The 21919-nt window shown below is 38.0% G+C and overlaps 3 protein-coding genes across 3 annotated transcripts; 1 reads left to right on the top strand and 2 right to left on the bottom strand.

Annotated features, from left to right (window-relative positions):
- The first annotated feature begins 1929 nt into the window (after nucleotides 1–1929).
- LOC136692588 (uncharacterized) lies at nucleotides 1930–9161 on the top strand. The gene is made up of 7 exons (XM_066666120.1): nucleotides 1930–2296; nucleotides 3804–3887; nucleotides 5507–5595; nucleotides 5778–5963; nucleotides 6701–6838; nucleotides 7745–7937; nucleotides 8496–9161. Exons 1-7 carry the CDS (start codon nucleotides 1984–1986, stop codon nucleotides 8798–8800), a joined length of 1308 nt encoding a protein of 435 aa, XP_066522217.1. The 5' UTR covers nucleotides 1930–1983; the 3' UTR covers nucleotides 8801–9161.
- Nucleotides 9162–13332: 4171 nt separating this feature from the next.
- On the bottom strand, nucleotides 13333–18975 carry tmem235b (transmembrane protein 235b). Its single transcript, XM_066666700.1, has 4 exons — nucleotides 18804–18975; nucleotides 18253–18312; nucleotides 17046–17183; nucleotides 13333–13829 (listed from the first exon to the last, which is right to left on the bottom strand). Exons 1-4 carry the CDS (start codon nucleotides 18973–18975, stop codon nucleotides 13594–13596), a joined length of 606 nt encoding a protein of 201 aa, XP_066522797.1. The 3' UTR covers nucleotides 13333–13593.
- Nucleotides 18976–19218: 243 nt separating this feature from the next.
- Nucleotides 19219–21877, bottom strand: birc5a (baculoviral IAP repeat containing 5a). Its single transcript, XM_066666473.1, has 4 exons — nucleotides 21677–21877; nucleotides 21434–21543; nucleotides 20724–20838; nucleotides 19219–19565 (listed from the first exon to the last, which is right to left on the bottom strand). Exons 1-4 carry the CDS (start codon nucleotides 21782–21784, stop codon nucleotides 19473–19475), a joined length of 426 nt encoding a protein of 141 aa, XP_066522570.1. The 5' UTR covers nucleotides 21785–21877; the 3' UTR covers nucleotides 19219–19472.
- Between the last annotated feature and the right edge of the window lie 42 nt (nucleotides 21878–21919).

Genomic DNA, 21919 nt, shown 5'->3' with positions numbered 1-21919 from the left:
TGAGGGAAAAAATGGGTAAACTAGAAATAGTACAACCAATCAAATGCTCCATACAATTGCAGCTGGCACAACGAAAGCAGTTTGGAGTAGGATTGTTGTTGATACTTGAAAACCTGAAAAGTTAACCAGCAAAACCTGTCTAGGGCGGCACGGTGGCGCAGCAGGTAGTGTCACACAGCTCCAGGGACCTGGAGGTTGTGGGTTCAATTCCCGCTCCGGGTGACTGTCTGTGAGGAGTAGGTGTGTTCTCCCTGTGTCCGCGTGGGTTTCCTCTGGGTGCTCCGGAGTCCAAAAACACACATTGGTAGGTGGATTGGCGACTCAAAAGTGACTGTAGGTGTAAGTGAATGTGTTAGTGTTTGTAGCCCTGTGAAGGACTGGTGCCCCCTCCAGGGTGTATTCCTGCCTTGCGCCCAATGATTCCAGGTAGGCACTGGACCCACCATGACCCTGAATTGGATAAGTGCTTACAGATAATGGATGGATGGATGGAACCTCTGTCTAATAATACATTTATTCAGTGTCTGTAACCACGTATCCAGTTCAGGGTAGCGGTGGGTCCGGAGCCATACCTAGAAACACAGGGTTCGGTGCTGCTGGCTGCCTGCTCCCACTGCTGCTATCTGTGCTGTTCTCTACTCTCTACTGCTGTGTTTTGTTGTTTGTGGTACTATTTGTTTTAAAGAGCTTTTGGGTTCTTTGCGAGCCAAAATATATATGCAATTTCTTCTTCTTTTTTATCAAACTTTTATTAGGTTTGATTAAATTAAGAGAATTGATGAGCATTGACATATTTAAGCAATACTACATATCAATCAATATCAGTCATGTTAATAATTGTCCCTATAGGGATTAATAAAGGGTAAATCTTCAAACCTGAGGAGAATTGCTGTACTGCTGTTAATGTTGGACACCATTGTCCTGGACTAAACCTACTTAAACCCAACTTTCTTTCTAATAAAACATGCATTTGGGCAGTAGTAGCTTTTAACTTTTTCAGACAAACATAAAACATATTCAGTAAACGCATGTCTGTGATATCAGTACAGTCATACTGCCCACTATTATAATACTGTTAACCATTTGAGGGTAACAGCCCAGCGAAAAACTCACAGGGTGGAATGTATGATTTCTTATTAAACGATGATTTTTGGATAAAAGTTTGTGGACTCCTGTTTATTCATTATTTTTTAAAAAAAGAGATGCATTTGTCATGATCAAATTATCCGTCAAATATAAACTCCAGTAATCTATTACATGACAATTGATCACACTGCGCCCTCTGCTGGACAAAGGTAAACAGCGCTTTCTAACTCCAGGACTAGCCGCCGGCCTGTGAGCAACTATTAGAACTTCACATTCTTTTCAACATAAATTTGATGCTACTCCTTTTGGACTCTTATTTTTCATCTTTAAGATGAGTCGCATGAGCAATAGTCCATGTTATAAGACATGAAATTAAAAGGGCTTTTAATTTTATGCAAAAGTAATAACAGTGCAGTTGTAAAACAATATGAAACCGTCCAGACTTTTTAAAACAGATGCCAAATGTAACACAATTTTTGACAGGTCATGTTCACAAGTTTAAAAATGGTCATCTATTATCAGTCCGAGTGCTGATTGCTGCACTAGTCTAATGTAAAATTTCAAAATCATGTTTCACTAAAAGCCATGACAGATTTTTTTTTTTAATATTTTATTTTACATGCAAATGATGTTTTTTCAACTGGTTAAGAGTAGGATAAATCTTAATGAAATAAATGTAGGCTACGTCAATTTAAATATGTAATCAGCCTACATGTGCACTCATAAGTGCAGTGTGTGTTGTGTGGTTTTGGACGCGCCCTGGGAAACAGCACCTATCGACGTGTCTTGCTCGATTCTTCAGGTCTGATGTTAAAGCTTTAGTTAATGATCGTCGAATACAGCGATCCAAAGTTCTTTCAAACACCTTAAGGCGAATAAAGCTGCAGAGACTGAAACATGTCTGTTGCTGCCAACACTCTGTGCTCTTCTGTTCGCGCTTTAATGCAGTGTGTAAAACACTGTTCCCTCGCGCACAGGCGGCTTCAAATGCAGCGCTCTTTCAAACAGGGCTCTGTGAGGTTTTATTATGGCGGCTCTAAAGCTGTAGCCACTGAAAGAGACCGAGAAACGGAGAGGAGAGGGTCTGTGTCCGTGCACACCGTGGACCTCCGCAGTGACACTGTCACTAAACCCGGGAGAGCGATGCGGACCGCAATATCACACGCTCAGGTGGGCGACGATGTGTTCGGAGAGGACCCCACTGTTAACGGTACGTAAGCCCACTAACTACTAACTACTAATCCCATACCAACAGAGCTTAATGTCCAACCCACTCTTGGTTGAACGTCATCAAATCCTCACAGCAACGTTCCAGCTGCTAGTCTTCTCAGAGAAGTATAGAAGTTTTTACTGCCGTAGAAAGAGGACGGACACTCAGAAGAACAGTTGGATGAACATGTGTCTATAAACCCCGCAGCACAACAACTGTCACTAATATCAAGCCAAACTAAGCCAAACAACTACAACCAATATCCCAAATCTATTTACACCTACAGCTAATCAACCGATACTAGCACCCATGGAAGTCGTTAGACCAGTTTTATGGGGGCTAAAGACCCCCCAACTCTTTCATTTCCAACAACGGTTCTCTGTCTCCAGATAGCCGTTGGCTATCGGTCTTCATTACTGACGTGCAGACTGACCAATTAAATGTTTACAGAGAAGGTTATCGACCAATAACGGTAGCTCTACACTCAGGCCGTCCAATCCGAAGATTTTAGGCTACTTCACCGCGCCCCCTTCTCACTCAAGCGAACCAATCGGAGTAGGGGAGGGCGGGACTAGTTTGTGAATGAAATGCTTCTCGAAATTCTATGTAAGCTCTAGAAAAACAAAATCCCGGACGTTTCTGAAATTCCGCCCGGACATTTTTTTTAAGTCTAAAAAAGAGGACATGTCCGGGTAAAAGAGGACGCCTGGTCACCCTAGTCAGAATACGCACACGTAGTGTTGCTAACCGTCCCGTCAAATACGGAATTGTCCCGTATTTGGACGCTAAAGGATGCGTTCCGTTTTTAACCGGTACAGGACGAGTTTTGTTATGTATTTATGAAGTCACACTTTTATGTTTGACAGAAAAACGCAGCTCTGATTCAGCCGGAGCGAGGGACGAATTCTTCAAGGCTCCTAAGCAGGGAAAACGCTTTTCATTGGTCGTCACCTTTATTTAGCCAATCAGCAGCCACAGTTATCTGTCCATCATTCAATGTGCAGCCAATGGAGTCACTGTCCCTCCTACAGCGGTTTGTTTTGCGGCTGCGCAGGGAGATAGTGATGTTGGATATCACCAATTTCCTTTCTAATCAGATACTGAGTAAAATTCAGGGTGATATCGGCGATACTGATTTGATACCGATATTTTGTGCAAGTACACCTAATGAGTCTGGTAAATCTAAAAGGGTAGTGTATTTTAAGTCATAGCTTCATATGAAATCCACTTTAAATGATCAATTATTTAGGAAACCTTACCTGAATAAATCTAGGCTTTATTGCCTATGTGAGATAATGTCAGTGATACTGAGCCCCTCTAATCCCGTCTGCAACAGAGATAATACAACTATATGATGCCTTGAGAACATGAACTTGGAACTGGAAACAAATATGCCTTGTCAAAATGCAGCTCTTCTTTTCCAAAATGTGAAATCAGTACATTATTTGAATAATTAAACGAATGTGAAGTTCTGTCATTAAAAACTCCTTTCTCTGTGTTTCTGTAGAGCTGCAGAAATTGGCAGCTGATATTTTTGGAATGGAAGCAGCTTTGTTCGTCCCCACAGGGACCATGAGCAATCTGATTGCAGGTAAGATGGATGGTGTACAGTGCCCAGAAGTTAAGTTTAAATTAGTTTCCATTCTTCAGTAGTAACAGCAAAGGGGGAAAATGGACAGGGGTAATATTATTTTCTTCAGTGTAGCCCTGAGATGGAGAGAAAGTCTCTCATTCTTTTAAACCTCTTGGATATGTTCTGGGTTTTGTGGCTCTCTAGCTAGCACCAGCCTCCTGAAGTCTTCTCCTGGACACAAAAGAAGCTGCTGTTCCTTTTAATGTGGCACATATTAATATTAATCTTTACATTTAGGATTAGAATCAGTACATATAAAGTGACCAAAATCTATACTAAACAAAAGCATTGTTACTTTGGGGACAGAATGGAATTTAAAAAAATGTAGGTCTCCAGTGCTTTTACTGTAGTTGCAATTAACAGTGATTTCAGCATCTGTCAGCATGAAAATGATTTTGGTGCACAGTTTGTTACAAATGAATGCAATAACTTTTAATAATGAGGTCATTTTATGTTCAATTACCAAATTCTGGGGCTGCTGTCACCAACAAAGCAAAACTAATTCATACATGAAAAAAGGTTTAAAGGTGACATTCACAATTGTAACCCAAGATAACTTTTTGTAAAATTCAGTTCTCAAGTCTGAATGTGTACTGGAAACCAGTTTTATGTGTTTATGCAACCCAGGTGTCAGTAAAGTAGTAAAAATCTCTTCATGAGAAGAGTAGAGGTTATTGCTTTGATCATGCTCCCTAGGTGGGTATTATTAACTTATTTTTGCTGTTTCTAATTATTTTGGTAAGAACCCACTCTAAATTCAGGAGACTGCAAACTGCCTGAATGTAAACAGTTCATAGTGCTACAAAACTAAACAACTCAAGTTACAAACAAGTTTCTGTGGTAATTAAGATAGTGAATATAAACTTACAGACTAGTGAAACTTCAGCCAAGTACAAACAACAGTCGTTTTTCTCCTCAAACACACTGTTCCTCCTTAAAAGACACGGACATAAACAAACCTCTGAACATAAACAAACCGGCGAGAACTGCAGTTCCCCACAATTGTAGATGTTTACTATAAAATAGCATTATTTACATTTGTTTGTTAAATTTGAAAGAAGTTGCATTGCTTCACAGGATAAAAATATCTGCTAATATATAGTGACCGTCTTATGCTGTGGGTGACCCTGTACAATTTGAAATATTCATTCTACAGTGAGTGGCGTTAGGTTGGGTTTGGCAGGGGTTTTCTGTACCATGTCGTCAGAAGCAAAAGGAGGCTTCTTTGGAAATAAGTTTCAAGTGAATTTGTTTTTTTCATTTCATACTTGAAATATTCCATTCAATACTTTTTTAACACTAATTTTATTTCATAAATTAGAAGACATGTTAATCCCTGAGTTTTTAAGGAACAGGGGTTTTGTAATGACAGCAACAATAAGCACATTTTTAAATAAAATTATGGAAATTACATTCACAGCTGTTTGGTGTTTATTATTGTACATTTTCATGCTGTTTTTTCAAATTGTGAAACTGAAAATATTCATCTAGCTGAGTTTATAGTAACATTTATGTGCCATTTGAAATACTTTTGTTCTTGAAGTCTCATATTTTCTCTCTCTTTCTCTGTCTTTCAGTGATGGTGCACTGCAGGGAGAGGGGGGATGAGATGATAGTGGGGGATCTCTCTCATCTCCATGTCTATGAACAGGGAGGAAGTGCACAGGTACATTTTTTTCATTCATATTCATTCCGCTAAACAGTTAAGCAGACTGACGTCTGAAGTCTTGAAATCATAATTTGCAAAAGCAGGCAAAAACATGTCTCTTCTGTTGCATGCTTGGTTTGTTTTTGTCTGATGGTGGTGTGTTGAATGTTGATGAAATGCACCTGCTCTGATGTGTTCAGATTGCTGGAGTACATTCCACCACCGTCACAACTCTGGCTGATGGAACATTTGATCTGGACCAGCTGGTCTCAAAGATCCGTCACGGCTACCCTGATGCCCACTACCCCCGCTCTCGCCTGGTGTGTGTGGAAAACACACACAACATCCTGGGTGGACGAGTCCTTCCTCTCTCATTCCTGCAGGAGGTTGGTGAACAACTACCAACTCCCATTATTCTTCACATTTAGATATGTGTTTGGTTAGAATTAGCATATTAACATGTGACATGTTAATTTTTACTGAACTAATAGTACATTCACAGATATATAGTATGATCATTCTTTTAGTGGCTGTGACACATTATCATAACAAGTTTATAAATAACTTACAATGAAAACTAGCCAGGCTAAAGTACAGCCTTCATATGATCAAGTTGGTTAGCCTTACAAAGAAAACAAGGACAGAGGTTCTTAACCCAAATAATATTTAAACTGCACATTTTGAAAGTTTTTAATGCACAGATTGATCAAAAACTTTAAATGGATGTGATGAAAATAAAATATATAAAGTTTATCCTTGCCATTTGTGGCACAATGCTTGTATAAAAATATTATTCAATTTGTTCAGATCCTTTCAAAATGATTGAGCAAAACCAGAAAATCTGGCTTGTCTTAGCATTGTAGAACTACACTAGTCAGCCAAACACTTAAAAGTACTCCATTGTTTCTACACTTTTTTATTGTATCAGTTTCACTTACCATTTATGTGCACTTTGTAGGTCTATGATAAAAGATTTTAGTCCATATTTTGCTCTGTATACTTTGTTAGGACCTGTTGATTCTGTTTAACAATGGTGTTTTTCTAAATATCCTCTCTCTCTCTCTCTCTCTCTCTCTCTCTCTCTCTCTCTCTCTCTCTCTCTCTCTCTCTCTCTCTCTGTTAGCTGCGTTCTATAGCTGATGACTTTGGGCTTCACGTGCATATGGATGGTGCCAGGGTGATGAATGCAGCAGTTGCACTGGGTGTTAGTCCCTCAGTCATCCTGCAACACTGCCATACTGTCAGTGTCTGTCTGTCAAAGGTAGGGTATCAGTTAGGATTTTTTCCTTTTATTCAAAAGCAGAATCACTGTGTTTGTGCCTTTTGATGAAGCTGTACATTTCTGGCCTATAATAATGACTTAATGAGGCATTTCCATAAACTCCTGGACAAATAAGGATAATTCATATGTCTTTGAAACAAACAAAAAAAAATTCAAAGTTGCATTGGTCTTTGGCCAATGATAATTTTGCCAATTCAGTCTAAATGTTATGAGGATTTTAAAAAATCCACTTGATTTCCCCAGAAACCTGATGTCTAATAGGTTTAAATGCGGCCTCCTTAGTTTGTTTAGACATTGGAAATGTACCTGCATAATGATAGTACTGAAATATTACATAACCTGTTAAGGGTATTGCTGATGTCCAAGTAATTAAGCTTCTTTGTTCTACATAATATTAAATCTGGCGGCTGGCACAAGCCTGTAATCATGTCCTTCCAGTACTTGAGACTCCCTGCTCCTCTCTCCAGAAGGAGCAAGCACTGCATTGCTCTTCGGTTCATTGCTCACATGCAGATTTACCCGGCTGAAATAAACCCAATCACACTTTGCACTTAATGTAATTCTGAGTGTGGATGTCAGTGAGGGTATTTACATTTTAATTACTGGACTTGTTTGTATCTTTTGGGAAATGAATATTTTCTGAGTCTTTGACACAGGTAGAGATTACAGATGAATATGAAATTGCTCTTTGCCCAAGTGGCAAACAATCTTTAATAGTTTTCAAAAAGTAGGCAATTCATACTTTATAACATAATTCTTTAAATGAGATCACACTGAAAATTCATTGTGCCATGCAAATTAATTTTAGTTCCAAATTCATAATCATGATCAAGTATCAAGATTTATTGTACAACTAAGAACTTGAGTTAATGTGTGTTTTGGTAGGGTTTGGGGGCACCAGTGGGCACCATGCTTGTTGGATCCAAAGATTTCATTCAGAGGGCAGTACGAGCTCGGAAAGCACTGGGTGGTGGAATGCGCCAATCAGGCATTTTGGCAGCAGCTGGTAAGATTGCTTTAATGGACATGACAGAGAGGCTGGAGGAAGACCACAAGAATGCCAGGAGCTTTGCTAAAGGTGATGTATGTCTTTTAAAAACATGATTAAAGCTGTTGCAACTTGACTTTGTATAAAGTTGGAGCTTCAATACTTTGTGTGGACTTATACCCCTGTGGACCATGCATGACACGAGGAATCGTAACATTAGGCGCAACAGATAGGAGCACAACAGTTAAAAGAGAGACCCTGTGATCTTTCAGCCTCGAGGAAAAAATATTTAAATGTGTATGGCTGAGTAAATAAAATTACCACTTAAGGTTGTATAGAGAAGAATGGTCAGTAAAACAGAGAAAACAACTACAATGTGCTTTTGATTAGCAATTGAACGTGAGCCGAGAAGCTGCAGAGGTGGGGAAAAAAATCAGGGACGTTTGCATATTCATAGATCCCTAAATAAAGAACATATTATTTAATAGTTATTTTATATTTCCATGTGCTTCATTAGATATTTCCAAGCCTAACACTTCAAACTGAACATTTTAAAGCTGTACAGAAAAAAAGACTGTAAAATTGGGCTGAGTAAAATATTTGGTACTTTTTCAGGAGAGTAATGTAAAATCTCTTGTTCACTTGCAGCTCTAATGGAGTGCAATCCTCCTCTGTATGAGGTCGACTTGGCGTCTGTGGAAACAAACATTGTGCGGTTCAGAGTGCAAGACCCTGGGCCAAGTCCTACTGAGTTCTGTGAGCTGATGGAGACAGTTACCGAGGGAGAGGTGGAGGCTCTGGGGTGCGGAGTTCGTGTTCTGATGTTTCCTCATGTTGCCAACTCTGTGAGAGCTGTGTGGCATCTGGATATCAATGAGGAAGACACTCAGTTGGCCATAAAGAAGGCACAATTTGTAGCTCAGCAGTACAGATTAAAGCCACTGAGGGGTTGATGAAGCCAAAAAAAGGATCGTCAAACAACCTACCAAGTCACATAAGCTTAAAGGAGCAATCTGTAGGATATTTATTGTACTTAGTCATAAAGTGTCCAGGGTGTGTGATCACAGATTAAGAAAACAGTTAAAGCTAAACTATGGCTGCCTCTCACAGCATTGCTAAAGCAGTAAAGCAGAGCTCCTATGATCCCACCCTCTGAGGTTCTGCCTGTCATCTTGCCCTCTGTCCAATCATTTTACAGTCCACCATGTGGCCAGGTCTACAGTGTCTCGAGCCATGAAATGACCAAGTGAACTGCCCATCTCCATGACCAGAGACAGAGTAAAATGAGAATAAAATGAACCACTTTTCTTGTGTTTGAAAAGTGGAGGCAGTTTAGATGCAGCAACACAAACAGAGCCAGAGCTGGCTAATTTCTTCCTGAAAAGGTAACAGCAAATCATTTCTGAAAAAATAGAGAAGTACAGACTGAATAGATTAAAAGGAGTAAAGGTATGGAAGCAAATCTGTCTCATCAGACTTTGAAATATTACCACCTTTGAATTTGTAGCACTGAATTTTTTTGCACTGAAATTATGCATCTGAATATAATTGCTTTTGAATAAAACTTGTGATTTTTCAAGAACACGTTTTCACTGTTATTATTCAAGGTTTATAAATTCAGATAAAAAAAAATTCAAGCTCAAAAAAATTCAAACAATATATTTCGAAGTTGCTCAAATTCTGTAGACGAAATTCAGACACCAAAATACGAGTTACAAAAAATTCAGATACACATCCGGGACACCAAGGATGAGCAATCGATTCATTTGGATTTTCTCTTTCACCTTAAATGCTGCACTAGTTGCATTCTGTCGCCGCTAGATGGCGAAATACGAACACAACTTCCCTACCGTGGAAAAACTACACGTTTATCTTCCTTCCGCGGATATTATCTCTTTCTTTTCAAAGTGTCTCAAAAATCTGAAAGGCTCACTAAAGACACAATATAACAGACTATTGATATCCTGAAGATGAAGAAATTTTACTGTGGAAATGTTTTTGTAATGGCCTTGTGAACAGAGCATGTGATGTGACACTGAAATTCAGATGAATAATTTCAGTGCAAAAAAATTCAGTGCTAATCCAAAGGTGGTAATATTTCAAAGTCCGATGGCAGATTTGCTTCCACATAAAGGCCATAGGTTGTGTGTTTTATGTAAAGAAAGTGAAGCATAGTAACGTTTGAGTGGTGTTAGGACTGTGTTTTGTGTGTTTTATCTGAAGAATGTGAATAACAACATGATTGAAAAGTGTAAATACCATTGTTTGTTTTAAAGAAATTGAGGCAGATTCATGTGTGCTTTTCTGTTGTGTGTGTGTGTGTGTGTGTGTGTGTTTTAATGTGGAAATAAATATTCAATAGGAAGCTAGAGAACAAAGCAAAAAAGGCTCTAAAACAGACCCATTTAAGGTGGAACTAATACTTCAATATGAAAATTGTGAACAATTTTAACTGGATAAAGTGCAATAACAGTTGTTTCAAAAAGTTGCAAAAGCTATAGCGCTAGCTTTAGCTGTTAAAGTGGAACAGAGAATTCAAGAACCTGGCGAATATGCCAAAGACCCGTAAACGGACAGGTAAGGTGAAACTAAATGTTTGACTACTGAAATTGTGGATGAGATCTGCCTCCTAAACAACATTTTTGGTGGAAGGGAAAATCAATAAGTAACACCAGCGTTGTCTAGGCAAAATATTTCAGGTGGATTTGAACAGTAAAGGCTTGTAAATGCAGGGAAATGGTGGCCACGTTAACTTTTTTGCATAGAAAGATGTTACAATGAAATGAACACCTTTCTGCGTAAATATGTTGATTATGGCACATTCTTCTTAGTTATTACAGGCCAAGTTCTTAAACTCGTCTCTGGCTTGTTTGTTCAGTTTTCCTCAAACTGGCAACCTGGTCGAGCTTCACATCTGGGGAGGAGACAGACGGCTCTCTCCAATGTTTTGAAACAGTATTATAGTTCCGATTTTAAAACACTAAGTGTCAGTATTACAGATTGCTCCTTTAAAGTGCCATTTGTTCTCTTTTGGAGGGAATGCAGATTGGGCACCTTGAAATCAGCACTTTACCTGATCAAATATTCTTAACACTATTATTTTATGTAATTTTTTTACAATGTTTTGTAATTTTATTAAATAAACATTGTTAATTAATTTACTGTGTGTGTGTGCTTTTATGACAGTAACATTAATCCAGCCTTCAATTACCTGTCAGCATGTCCTCTTATCCACTGCAGGTTTGAACTGATGTGAGCACAGAGCGTGACCATTATATTGGCTTTTCCACACGGATATGGTTCAGCATTTAACGTTTATAAACTGGGCTAAACCCAGTTTAGCTTACTTACTTACTAACTTACTTGGGGCCACAGAACCACTTGGTGTGGGGGCTTAATGATGTAGGGATCTGTTTACTGGCTCCATATCTGCTACCTTTGTGTTACAAGTTCTGGTGTCTTTTAAATATATTATTTTAAATGTAAATATTAATAACACTTGAAGAATAATATTTCAAAAATATTTTAAATTTGTTTTGGATTTAGTAAGTTTCATTTTGCAAGGTTGCATGCTAACTTACTAGCTCTAAAATCAAGACACGAACGTGACACAGGGCACATTAAATAACACCAACTATCATTCTGATTTAGCAACTCATCTAATGGGTCTGCACCTGTGCAGAATAATACAGGAAATATTTGACTTTGCTCTGGGAAAGGTGCCCATGATTGTTAAAAATCAAAACAGTGATGTCTACTTGGCTAACACATACATCATTGTCCAGCTTTCTGGAAGACATGCATATCTAATATTTTTACACTATATTCCCATTAGAGGTGGGCAATAGCAAAAATACAATATCATAATGAATATCAAAGTCTTTGTATCCCATATTCTTAATTTAATATATTTTTAATAACACTTGATCACTTGGAACAGACAATTCAATAGAAGCATCACATTTAAACAATACAATCAAATAAGAAGAATGGCTTTTATCCAACATTATGTGCAGAAGATCAACATCAGACACAGGGCTAATATGATTTCCTTATTTATTCTGAGACAATTTGAGACCCGTAACTCAATTACGTAAAGGTATGTTACTTGGCCAAATTTTTTTTAAAAACCTACTACTGTGACACCAACACAAAGTGTAATAATTTGAAGTTTTTGCCCTTTTGCTGCATTAACAGCTTTTATACCTCTTTGGGGATTACTGTAGCAGTGTGTTGTCTGTGTCCACAATGTACACACAATGCACAATGTACATCATGAAATATGGTAATTATCGGTGTTTCTACAAACATTTGGACAGTGTACATGAATTCAAAACCAGAGGATGGATTAATATTTCTTGATAGAGACTTGAGCCCAGTTACACATTTTATGTCAATTTGAAATCAAACAGATATAAACTATAATTAATCAAAATCTCAAGGTATAAACGATTAGGAGACCTGTGATACAATTTAGTAGGTGTTTCACATTTTGAATTAACTGACTTTGCCACCAGGGTTTATGTAATAATGTCCCATAAGTGTGCAACACACTCATTACAGAGATGGATTGTCATGAGTACCAGGATGAGATTGTATTTGGTGTGCTGCATCACAAGAGGAGCCCAGGGCCACATGCTAGACACATCCCATAACTCCTTCTGGGCTAGCCACATTACTACAAGGTGTTTACAATAAATGAGCCACTTGGATATTATGTATAAATTCTTCATAAACCGTATTGATTTTTCTTACACCTAATTTGTCTCCTGTGCATACAGACTTAAAGATCTGTGTTAATGTGGATGGTCTGATAATGAGTTGTCCATGGTTACCAACGGTTTCTTGATACTATCTTGTTCTAAAAATAGATAATTACAGCTGTGTGTGAAGTTAAACAAATTGGAAGCATATTCATTTATACCATTAAAGCCATTCGGATGCTTTGGGATATGTAATTACAAAATGTAATTGTGATTATAATGGTTATAATTTGTATAACCATACCACAGAGAAACATTGATAATGACCAAGGATGTAGCTCCTTGTGTCAGGCAACAATAAATGAACACAGCCGTTACACACTGAATCGCGTACCACTGTGGTGGAATACATAAACTTCAGTGAGTGTGAAATGGCTGACTTGCTGATGCAGGTCTTTGTCTGTGTGCAGTAAATCAGTTCAAGGAGTTACCTTGGTAAATTAATTAAAGCTTTTACTGAAAATAAGAATGACATTCACTCCTAACATGATATTTCAAACACATGTGAGATGACCACATAGGCCAGGGAAGTAATAATGACTTGGAAATTACATCAGTCTCTGTGGAAGTGAAGAAAATAATTTGTTTCCTGGTTTATTGTATTGTCTCCAGTTGTTAACCACAGGTAATGGGGTTTATTTAGCAAACAGGATTTCACTACTACCACCATTAAAAGTTTTAAAACACAAGTACTTGTGATATTTATCCTTAAAAAACCCAAACAATGTGTGAAAAAAAATGTATGCTGATAAGGAAGTTCTATACAGACATTTTTGTTCCTTCTACAATAAAGAATAATTTGCTGACATCACAGAATATAGAATGGATCTTTTATAAAACACTGTGGCACAGTAAGTAATGGTGCAGAATTTAGAAACTCCCTCTATGGTAAGAAAAATACTGGGACTGAATTATGCCAAAACTATACTTCTGCTCTGTACGCTGGTTAACAGCACCAGGAATTACCAGGAGACAAACAAGTATTATATGGGGGCCACAGTCTCCTGATACTGGCTTAACTGGGCCATGCTGGCCGCGAGCAGCAGGAGAAGACCAGTTATCACTTCCAGGATGAATGAGAGCCAGGCCATGCCCATTGACCAGCCAAACGACGTGTGAACCAGAGCCATCTGCTCTGGCCCCATCCGCCTCTCTGTCTCCTCCAGAGCCTGCTGGGAATAGCTGATGTACAGACTTACACCCGAGAGTGTGAGAAGACCTAAGAATGGACATGTAAACATATTCAATTCAGCAATACATAAAGTGCATGCAGTACTCTGTAAAAAAAAAAAAAAAAATAAGTCCACGTGATTTTATTGATTTAATCCTTTCCATTCAGTTTAGACTTGCTTTCAGTTTAAAAAAAATTCTTCACTTCCTGTCCTATGATTCTATTTCCTTTTCACAGTATGGACTTCTTGACAGTTACAAATCCTTTCTAAACTACAGCACTGAACTGTATTTTCACAATAGCACTTCTATTTTTTTATTTTTTTATTTTTTATAAACGTGAAGCAAATTTAGAACTTCATTTAGTGATAGTTCAGCGTATCTGATGGATTATTAGATATCACACAATTGATACATGTTCTCTGCACTGTCATATTTTTGCTACATTATTTAAAAGACATTTAACTGGTTTTGGAAACCAGTTTCAGTGATTTTCCTTTGAATATCTCATTACAGTAGCCACTTACCACATATCTACAATTGTGTGAGTCAGCCAAGGGGTTTGTGCGCATTACTTTGCACAAATTCATACTTTTGGTTCCGCTGCTGGGAAGGAACATGTAGATATATGGTCATAAATCTAGGTACTGGATTGAGCCTAGTTAATCACCAGGAAACACAGTTCCACTGCATCACTGTCCAGTGTTTGGGGCTTTATACCCCTCTACCCCACACTTGGCATTGGGCATTGTGATCACACACCTGTGCATGTGCAGCCGCTCCAGAGCATTTCGTATTGTTTAATGCTTTACTATTTAGATTACACAATCTGACAATGGTGTCCACAATAAAGGCACCTTACAAAAGCTTAACTCTCAAATTATTAAGGGTGTCCAAATATTTAGATATCAGTGTACACAAGATATTTGAAGGACACTTCTGACTCAGAGGATTAATACTGCTGGCACCCTGCATACACAGCATCTGATTTAGAGGGCTATAACTCACCTTTTACAGCCCTACTGGACCACATGACTACAGACATAAATCTTACTCTCTTTTAAGTCCACCTAATTATGTTCTTAAGTTGACTCAAACAATGCAAAGCATTTGCCAAAAGCAGATATAAATCCAGTCAGAGAGATGCCAATGTGCCAATTGTAATCATAACATGCTTTGTAATAGCACTCAGATGATGATGAACTACCAGAACCTACTGGTAAGCTCCATCACAAAACCAAAACGCTGACTCACCAAGCTGCCTGAACACTTTTCTCATTATAACAAATGGCCTGAAAGCTCACCAGAGAGCTACAAACAAGGCCTGTACATTTTCTCACCTATTGAATCAACAGAACACATCACAGATATGGGCACAGCTCATAGAGGCAAATCAGCACAGCACCCAAAAGATACTTTGACTCTCAGACAGCAGGCATTATAACCAAATCACCATTAGTGCCTGTCTCTGGAGCAGCGGAACCCATATCTATTTAAACTCTGACAAAATGAGACTAGATTTTCACATGAGCCATAAACTTAAGAGGCAATAAAGAGTGAAATTAATGCAAGTTCTAATTAGCAAAATAGCAAGGATACAGGAGAAATAGACTGAGTTGGGAGTGGACCAGTTTATTTAGCTATGCAGATATCTCCTGACTTACAACTACACTCTATGTACAATATTTTGAACACATCTTTTAATTTGTGAATATGGCTTCTCTGGGGGCACCCACTATAGGCCCAGATATTCACCTGTACAGACAAACCATATATAATCATGAAAGAAATGATATACTAAAATTAAATGGGGTCATCTTGACCTGTCTCATAATCCTAAGGTCACCATGCCCAGTGCTATGTATGGGCTAGCATTGGAACTAATTCTTTGGCCTGATGGAGCTCAATCCAGTACCATTGGGAAGGTTAGAATGGCATTTTTGATCCAAGCTTTGAATCAGTACCAAATTTAACTAAAGCTCTCCTAGCTGAACACAATCATATCCTCACAGTAATGCCCTAATATATCTGAGGTGAACCCTTTCTAGAAATTGTTACTGCAGCAATTTGAGACAGACTGCCTATAAATCCCCTTATTTTGAGAAGAAAATGTAGGCTGAGCAGGCATCCACACATTTTTTGGCCACAGCTGTTGAAGGTATCACAATATTCTTAACGTGCACAAACAATCAGACCCTCAAACTTAAATATAGAGGACCTTTCAACTGAAGCCCTTGCTGAGCATGAGCATAATATATTTCTCATTCCTGTGGTGAAGCATTTGATCCTCTTTTCTGTGCACATGTGTTGATCGATTTCAGCTTAACATTTCATAAAAAAACAGAGGCCCTCAAAATTAAGCATGTGCACTTCAGTCAGGGGTGCTTACGACCACACAATAGGTTGGCATTTTGCAATCAAAACTAAAAATAAATAAATAAATAAAACAAAAACTAGCTGGCTCAATGTCTCATCTGAATCTAAGCAGTAATATGTCCATATTAATAATTTAAATTTATAACGTAAGATATAATATATAAATGTGAACTACAAATTTAATGTGAAACTGAAACATTTCTCAAAATGGAGTTTGTATTATAAAACAATATGAAATGTTTACTTATGTTAGGCTCCACTCCAACCAATCTTTAAATAAATGGATTGCTTTAAACGAGAGTGCTTTATTTTTGCGATTACATGCGTTTTTCTGCCAACACTGAATTTAGCAGACATGCTAAAAATTCTTTCTGACTTTATGGAAATTAAAATTGACATTACTGAAATAACCAAAAGGTTCATGCTCTCTCTTCTGATATCTCTCATGTTTATCTTTGCTCTCTTTCTCTGCATCCCAGTTTCTGATTTTTTCTATTATTCTCTCTCTCTCTCTCTCTCTCTCTCTCTCTCTCTCTCTCATACTGCTAACATGTTCAATGAGCAAATATTTAATAAGGACTTTCATTTTCCCCTTAAGTATTAAATGGTAATGCGGTGTAATAACTTCAGTCCCAAAACACACAATAACAAACCAATTATTCTTACATTTTAGAACTGACAACTTCCTCTCAGCCTTGCTTAGTGTTGGAAAACAAAATCAATATTCTCCTAAAGTCATACAGGAAATGTGCTTCAATTAAACAATATAAAAATCTATTATTAGAGTTCTACTTCAGAAATGTAGTGCTTCGAGACTCAAAACACATTTGCATTATATATTTAGCGGTTAAATAATAATAATACATTTATTTTGGTGACTGGAACTTACTGCAAAGTAGAAAGAAGGATCCAGCACTGTTCAACAGAGCCCTACTTCTGGCCAGAGAACTGACCAAACCACAGATACCTCCAAACACCACCAGCACCAAACTCAGAGGCAGCAGAATGGCAATAACATTATGCATGTCTGTGTGAAGGGAGAGGTGAATTACAAATCATTACTTTCAGGACGTGCTAATATATAAAAACAATGTTCATTATTACATTTGTTTGTGCTATTACATACACATAACGATCACTGGATTGGAAATCCTACGCTGTATCTACACTCGTTGTTAATTTGATCAGTTCCACTGGTTACAGAAGCACTTTGTAGTGCTACATTTACAGACTGGGGTCCATCTGTTTCTCTCCATACTTTCTTAAACCCATTTTTCTCTGGTCATTTCTATTCCTATTGATTAAACACACGTTCAAGGTTTTACAATTCTGCACTACATCAAATCCAGGTAAATTCTGGTCTGATTCTTGTCCATAGTGAATCCAGTAGTTGGTAAGTGTACTATAGAGGAGCACATTGGTCATTTTCTCCAGATTCAATGTCATATTACAAAATAACTGTTATCATGGTAACTAGTGGTCTGAATGTACCAGAGATTATGTACTAAACTAACTTAAATCATGGCCACTTCCACATGGGTAACCCATGCACCAGAGCAAAAATTTGTTCATTCAGGGACTACAACCCCATTTGTTTTTTTTTCTCGTTTTAGTTACATTTAAAATGAAAATCAAGTAATAATTTTACCTTAAAATTACAGATTATAACTTTCTGATATTTCACTGACCTATAATAGGGAGAATAGTGCCTCGTCATTGCTACTCTGGGCTCAGCGGGACTGCAGAAACTTTACTATGCAACTTTGAGGAGGGTAGGAAAACCTCTGCCCAACGATTTCAGTACAGTGCTTTACAAATGAAAGGCACTAGGGGGATTGTTAAACAAAAACTAAATAAATTAGTGATCGCTTAATCATTAAAACTAAATACACAAATAATCATTAAAAAATAACAACAGCAACCTTCAAAATAATATATTTTCTGCAGCTGTTTAATCCTGTTCAGTGTCTTGTGGGTCTGGAGCCTGTCCTGAATCTTTGGGTGCAAGGCAGGGACCCATCATAGGGTTTCAAGCCCATACACTGTCAGAAAAGCCATCACTGTTGTGGTATATAATATTGTGGTCATACACTTACTTTGCATGTGCTTTGCTGATTCTGAAAAGCTAGGTGGAGCTTCTGAGAAAGGCTCTACATCTAGAATAAAAAACCACAGTGAAGTTATCATTCATAAAATGGAGTGAGGCAAGTATTCTTCATTAACTCAGTGTTACAGCGTCTTTCAGCATTCATATGACGGAACATTAGAGCAGTCTAGTGTCACCGGGTAAAATAATTTTTGTTAAAATGAAGAGTTTAATGCAGATCACAATTTCTTGAAAAATACAAAGATTAAAGTGGGGAATGAAGGGGAGAAAGATGCAAAATATTCACCAGGTGGGATTCCTAAACCAAACAGGGATACAAGGGGGAGCTTTTAAAAGATATATATATATATTTAGACAAACAATTCGGCCGAATATTTCTCTAGTGTTTTTTTATCCAAATGTATGCAGCCAGTACAAGCGGAACTAAAAGTCTTACAGTGAACGATTAATGTTTTTAATAGGGAATTAAATAAGCCCTCTATTAGAAGACTGGTATTAAACAAACGCTGGCAGATAAAAATGAAGAAAAACAAACTATACCTTCACTCACTCCCCAAAATCCTGAATGCACGTGCTCAGGTTCTGTGTGGTTTAAGCGCGTGTCGTCTATAATGTACCAATATTCGGTTCCTATGGCGAGCGCGAGGAAGCAGAAGCACAGGATTCCTGTTAATCCAGCGGTGACCACCACAGACCCAAAGCAAACCTTCATCTCCAGCAGTTATTTTGTAACACACAGAGAATTATACACAGCGGCAAACTTCTACCGTGCGCCGAACAGAGGCAACAACGGAGTGCGCTCCTCCCGCACCTCCACAGCCACTGAAGAAAGCGTCCCACGGCGCCGGTTAAAACATTCACGATATCACATTGGCGAACGATCCTCCCGCAGGAGAGAACACGCCATTACGCACAGCATCCACCACAGAACTCAGACAACACACACTGTACATGTCCACCAGAGCTCTCTGTTCAGCCCCGATCATTTATTTAGAGAAACTTTGTAAAAGATTTAAAACACAAACATCTGTACAATGGAGACAAACAATTGGTGCCTATTACCCAAAGCAGGTAGATAACCTAAGCCCAAATTCAAGCTTGGCCAATATAACAGCTGTAGGACATTCAAATCTGGGCTTAAGTTAGCAGACTTAGTATAAACATATGCGTTTAACAAGGGAGGAAAAAGTGGGGTGGGGTTGTCCACTTTCACTCTTCACCCATCGCAGTCTGAATGATCTGTCCTCGCTTTAGCTTCACAGCCTCTTCAAATTTGTCAATGGCTTGTTTGCAGTTCTTTTTCTAAAACAAAAACAAGTCACTCAGTCCTCATGTCGCACATCATACACTGTAAAAAGTTTATGTAAATTTTACGGTGAAAAACTGTAAATCCTTGACAGGAAATGACTAGAAACTCTGATAATGTTGAAAACAGTTTCTGTAACAGTGAAGTACCGTAAATACTTTTATCAGCCAAGTCTCATTTTTACATTTCTTTACTGTAAAAATAAATACATTATTTCACTGTTAAATAGACAAACCATTAGAGGCGGTCCAAGTACTGAGAGGAGGTGAGACTCATTAGGGAGCTCCCAGCATGCCTTGCTGCTCCATATTTTCTGTGATTTTTCAGAGTTTTTATTTTTCTGTCTTTAAGACTTTATGATTTTGGATTGCATTAGGGTGATTATTTTGTGTATTTGTGTGTGTGCGTGCGTGCGTGTGTGTGTGTGTGTGTGTGGGGGGGGGGGGTACCCTGATAGCTGCACGTTTCTTTGCTCCTTTTGGCAATGCCTCCTTTTAAGGGCTGAATATAGGATGCAGTATTGCTATATCTCAGTCTCCATTCTCTCATTTGTCACACTATTTACATGTTAATTTTACAGCAAAACAATGTTTCTACAGTATAGCTCCATTACGGACGATGAAATTGGATGCTGCACAAATACATTAAACTATTCTGTACACATTTTAAACATGCTGCATTTTACTAAACAAAAGTACGATTATTGCTTCCAACAAAATGAAATAAAGAGAATGTATATTAATTATAGGCCTGTTCACCTAACCCGAATCATGCCTTTTTAATATCAATTCATCATTCCCCACAGTTAAAATAAGCTCAGTGCGTTTATTTTGATGATCTTAATGGTCTCACCACTGTTCTTCTTCAGAGATAGTCTGGCATTTACTGGATTGCAGACACTTGACCTTATGCACTCAATTTAATAAGCTATACAAGCTGAGGTTTCTTGCTTATTCCTGGAGGTCTTGTCATATGTAATAGACCAAAAACTGTAAGAAATAAAATACGAAGCCACTGAATGTAAGAAAGAAATGATAACGTCTTCTAGAGTAACTCTGGGGAACAATGGGAGCCAGGACAATGGGAAAATGGGAGCCAGGACAAAGAATACGCCCTAAAACCAGAGCAGGTCGATGGGTGGTGGGTTTACTCACAATCAGAAATTTCTTTCGCTCTTTCTCAAGTCTTAGAAACTCCTCCACACTCAGATCCTCCACTGGCTTTTTCAGTGTGATAAAATTGCAGTTGGAATGTGTTTTGTGCTCCTTTCTGTATGAAAGAAAAGCAAGAAACATCAAAAACAATTAAGTTAGCAATAAACCTGCAAGGGAATAAAAAGACTGTTCTAAATTTCTGTATATTAAAATGATTACAGTGGAATTAAATTCACAGAGGGGTGATGTTAATTACAACATGCTAAAGAAACTTACCAAATCAAAGTTGTTTACAGTGGTGGTGATTGTAACTGGATATCTGAAGCTTCACCACAGAAAGTAATTGAATTAAATAGCTACAAAAGCACTGCCTGGGATGTTGCTTTAAGCCAGTTATTTTTTTAACAAGTTTAGAAAAATAAAAGTACTCAGTGGAATAATATATTCAAAGTGTTTAACAGAAATACATATACAATTTATTCTTATGTTGACATTGCAACCCTTGGTTTATATCACCACCACTGCAAAGAACATAGAAACCTTTAGTTTCTCTATAAAATTATTAATTTCTCAAAAAAATACTGATTTTCACAGCAGCTTAATAACACCTTTAAATTACACAGTTAACGACATGAAAACAAGCCTCATTCAAAACATTAAAAACACTCCATAGCTTAATCACAGACATTGAAACACTTTCAGAGACTCACTCTGGGTCGTCTTCAGGCTCCCATCCCTCTAGCTCTTTGAGACAGAAAAAACACTGAGCGATATCAGGACTGTTTCCAGAAGGAGTGTGAATGAACCCAGCCTTGGCCATCTACGAGAAAACACACTTTAATAAACGACAAGTACAACATTCACCAAGAAGGGACACTGTAAACAAATAACAGTGTAAAAGCTGCGTGTTCGAGGCCTAGTCTAGTTATCTAGAGCTTCCTGGTTTTACTCACGTTCTCAGGAGTACACGCACATTCTTCTTCAAACGGCCAACCGACGAAGGTCAAAAGTCTGTTCTCATAAAAATACATCTTCGTGATCTCGTCGTTTGTAAGGTCCATGATTTGTTATTCGTTTTTTTTTCAGGAGCAGCTCTCTTACCGAACACAGACCACCACAACCGCCTTCACTTTAAATTTCTGAAGAGCTTCTGATAGGTTAACAGATCTGCCGCGCATGCGCACATCATTGAGACA

Source organism: Hoplias malabaricus, chromosome 3 (assembly GCF_029633855.1).
Source record: "Hoplias malabaricus isolate fHopMal1 chromosome 3, fHopMal1.hap1, whole genome shotgun sequence".
Lineage (NCBI taxonomy): Eukaryota > Metazoa > Chordata > Actinopteri > Characiformes > Erythrinidae > Hoplias > Hoplias malabaricus.
The sequence above is the reverse complement of the archived record's forward strand: the minus strand, read 5'-3'. Positions and strand labels throughout refer to the sequence as shown.

Excerpts from the sequence above, each read along its gene's own strand:
- LOC136692588 (XM_066666120.1), top strand. The coding sequence starts at position 1,984 with ATGTCTGTTGCTGCCAACACTCTGTGCTCTTCTGTTCGCGCTTTAATG. Across the intron at positions 5,596-5,777 it reads AACAGGGAGGAAGTGCACAG|ATTGCTGGAGTACATTCCAC; the intron begins GTACATTTTTTT and ends TGATGTGTTCAG. Across the intron at positions 6,839-7,744 it reads TCAGTGTCTGTCTGTCAAAG|GGTTTGGGGGCACCAGTGGG; the intron begins GTAGGGTATCAG and ends GTGTTTTGGTAG.
- tmem235b (XM_066666700.1), bottom strand. The coding sequence starts at position 18,975 with ATGAAGGTTTGCTTTGGGTCTGTGGTGGTCACCGCTGGATTAACAGGA. Across the intron at positions 17,184-18,252 it reads ATCAGCAAAGCACATGCAAA|ACATGCATAATGTTATTGCC; the intron begins GTAAGTGTATGA and ends CCCTTCACACAG. Across the intron at positions 13,830-17,045 it reads ATCCTTCTTTCTACTTTGCA|GTCTTCTCACACTCTCGGGT; the intron begins GTAAGTTCCAGT and ends GTCCATTCTTAG.
- birc5a (XM_066666473.1), bottom strand. The coding sequence starts at position 21,784 with ATGGACCTTACAAACGACGAGATCACGAAGATGTATTTTTATGAGAAC. Across the intron at positions 21,544-21,676 it reads GTGCGTGTACTCCTGAGAAC|ATGGCCAAGGCTGGGTTCAT; the intron begins GTGAGTAAAACC and ends GTTTTCTCGTAG. Across the intron at positions 19,566-20,723 it reads AGCGAAAGAAATTTCTGATT|AAAAAGAACTGCAAACAAGC; the intron begins GTGAGTAAACCC and ends TTTTTGTTTTAG.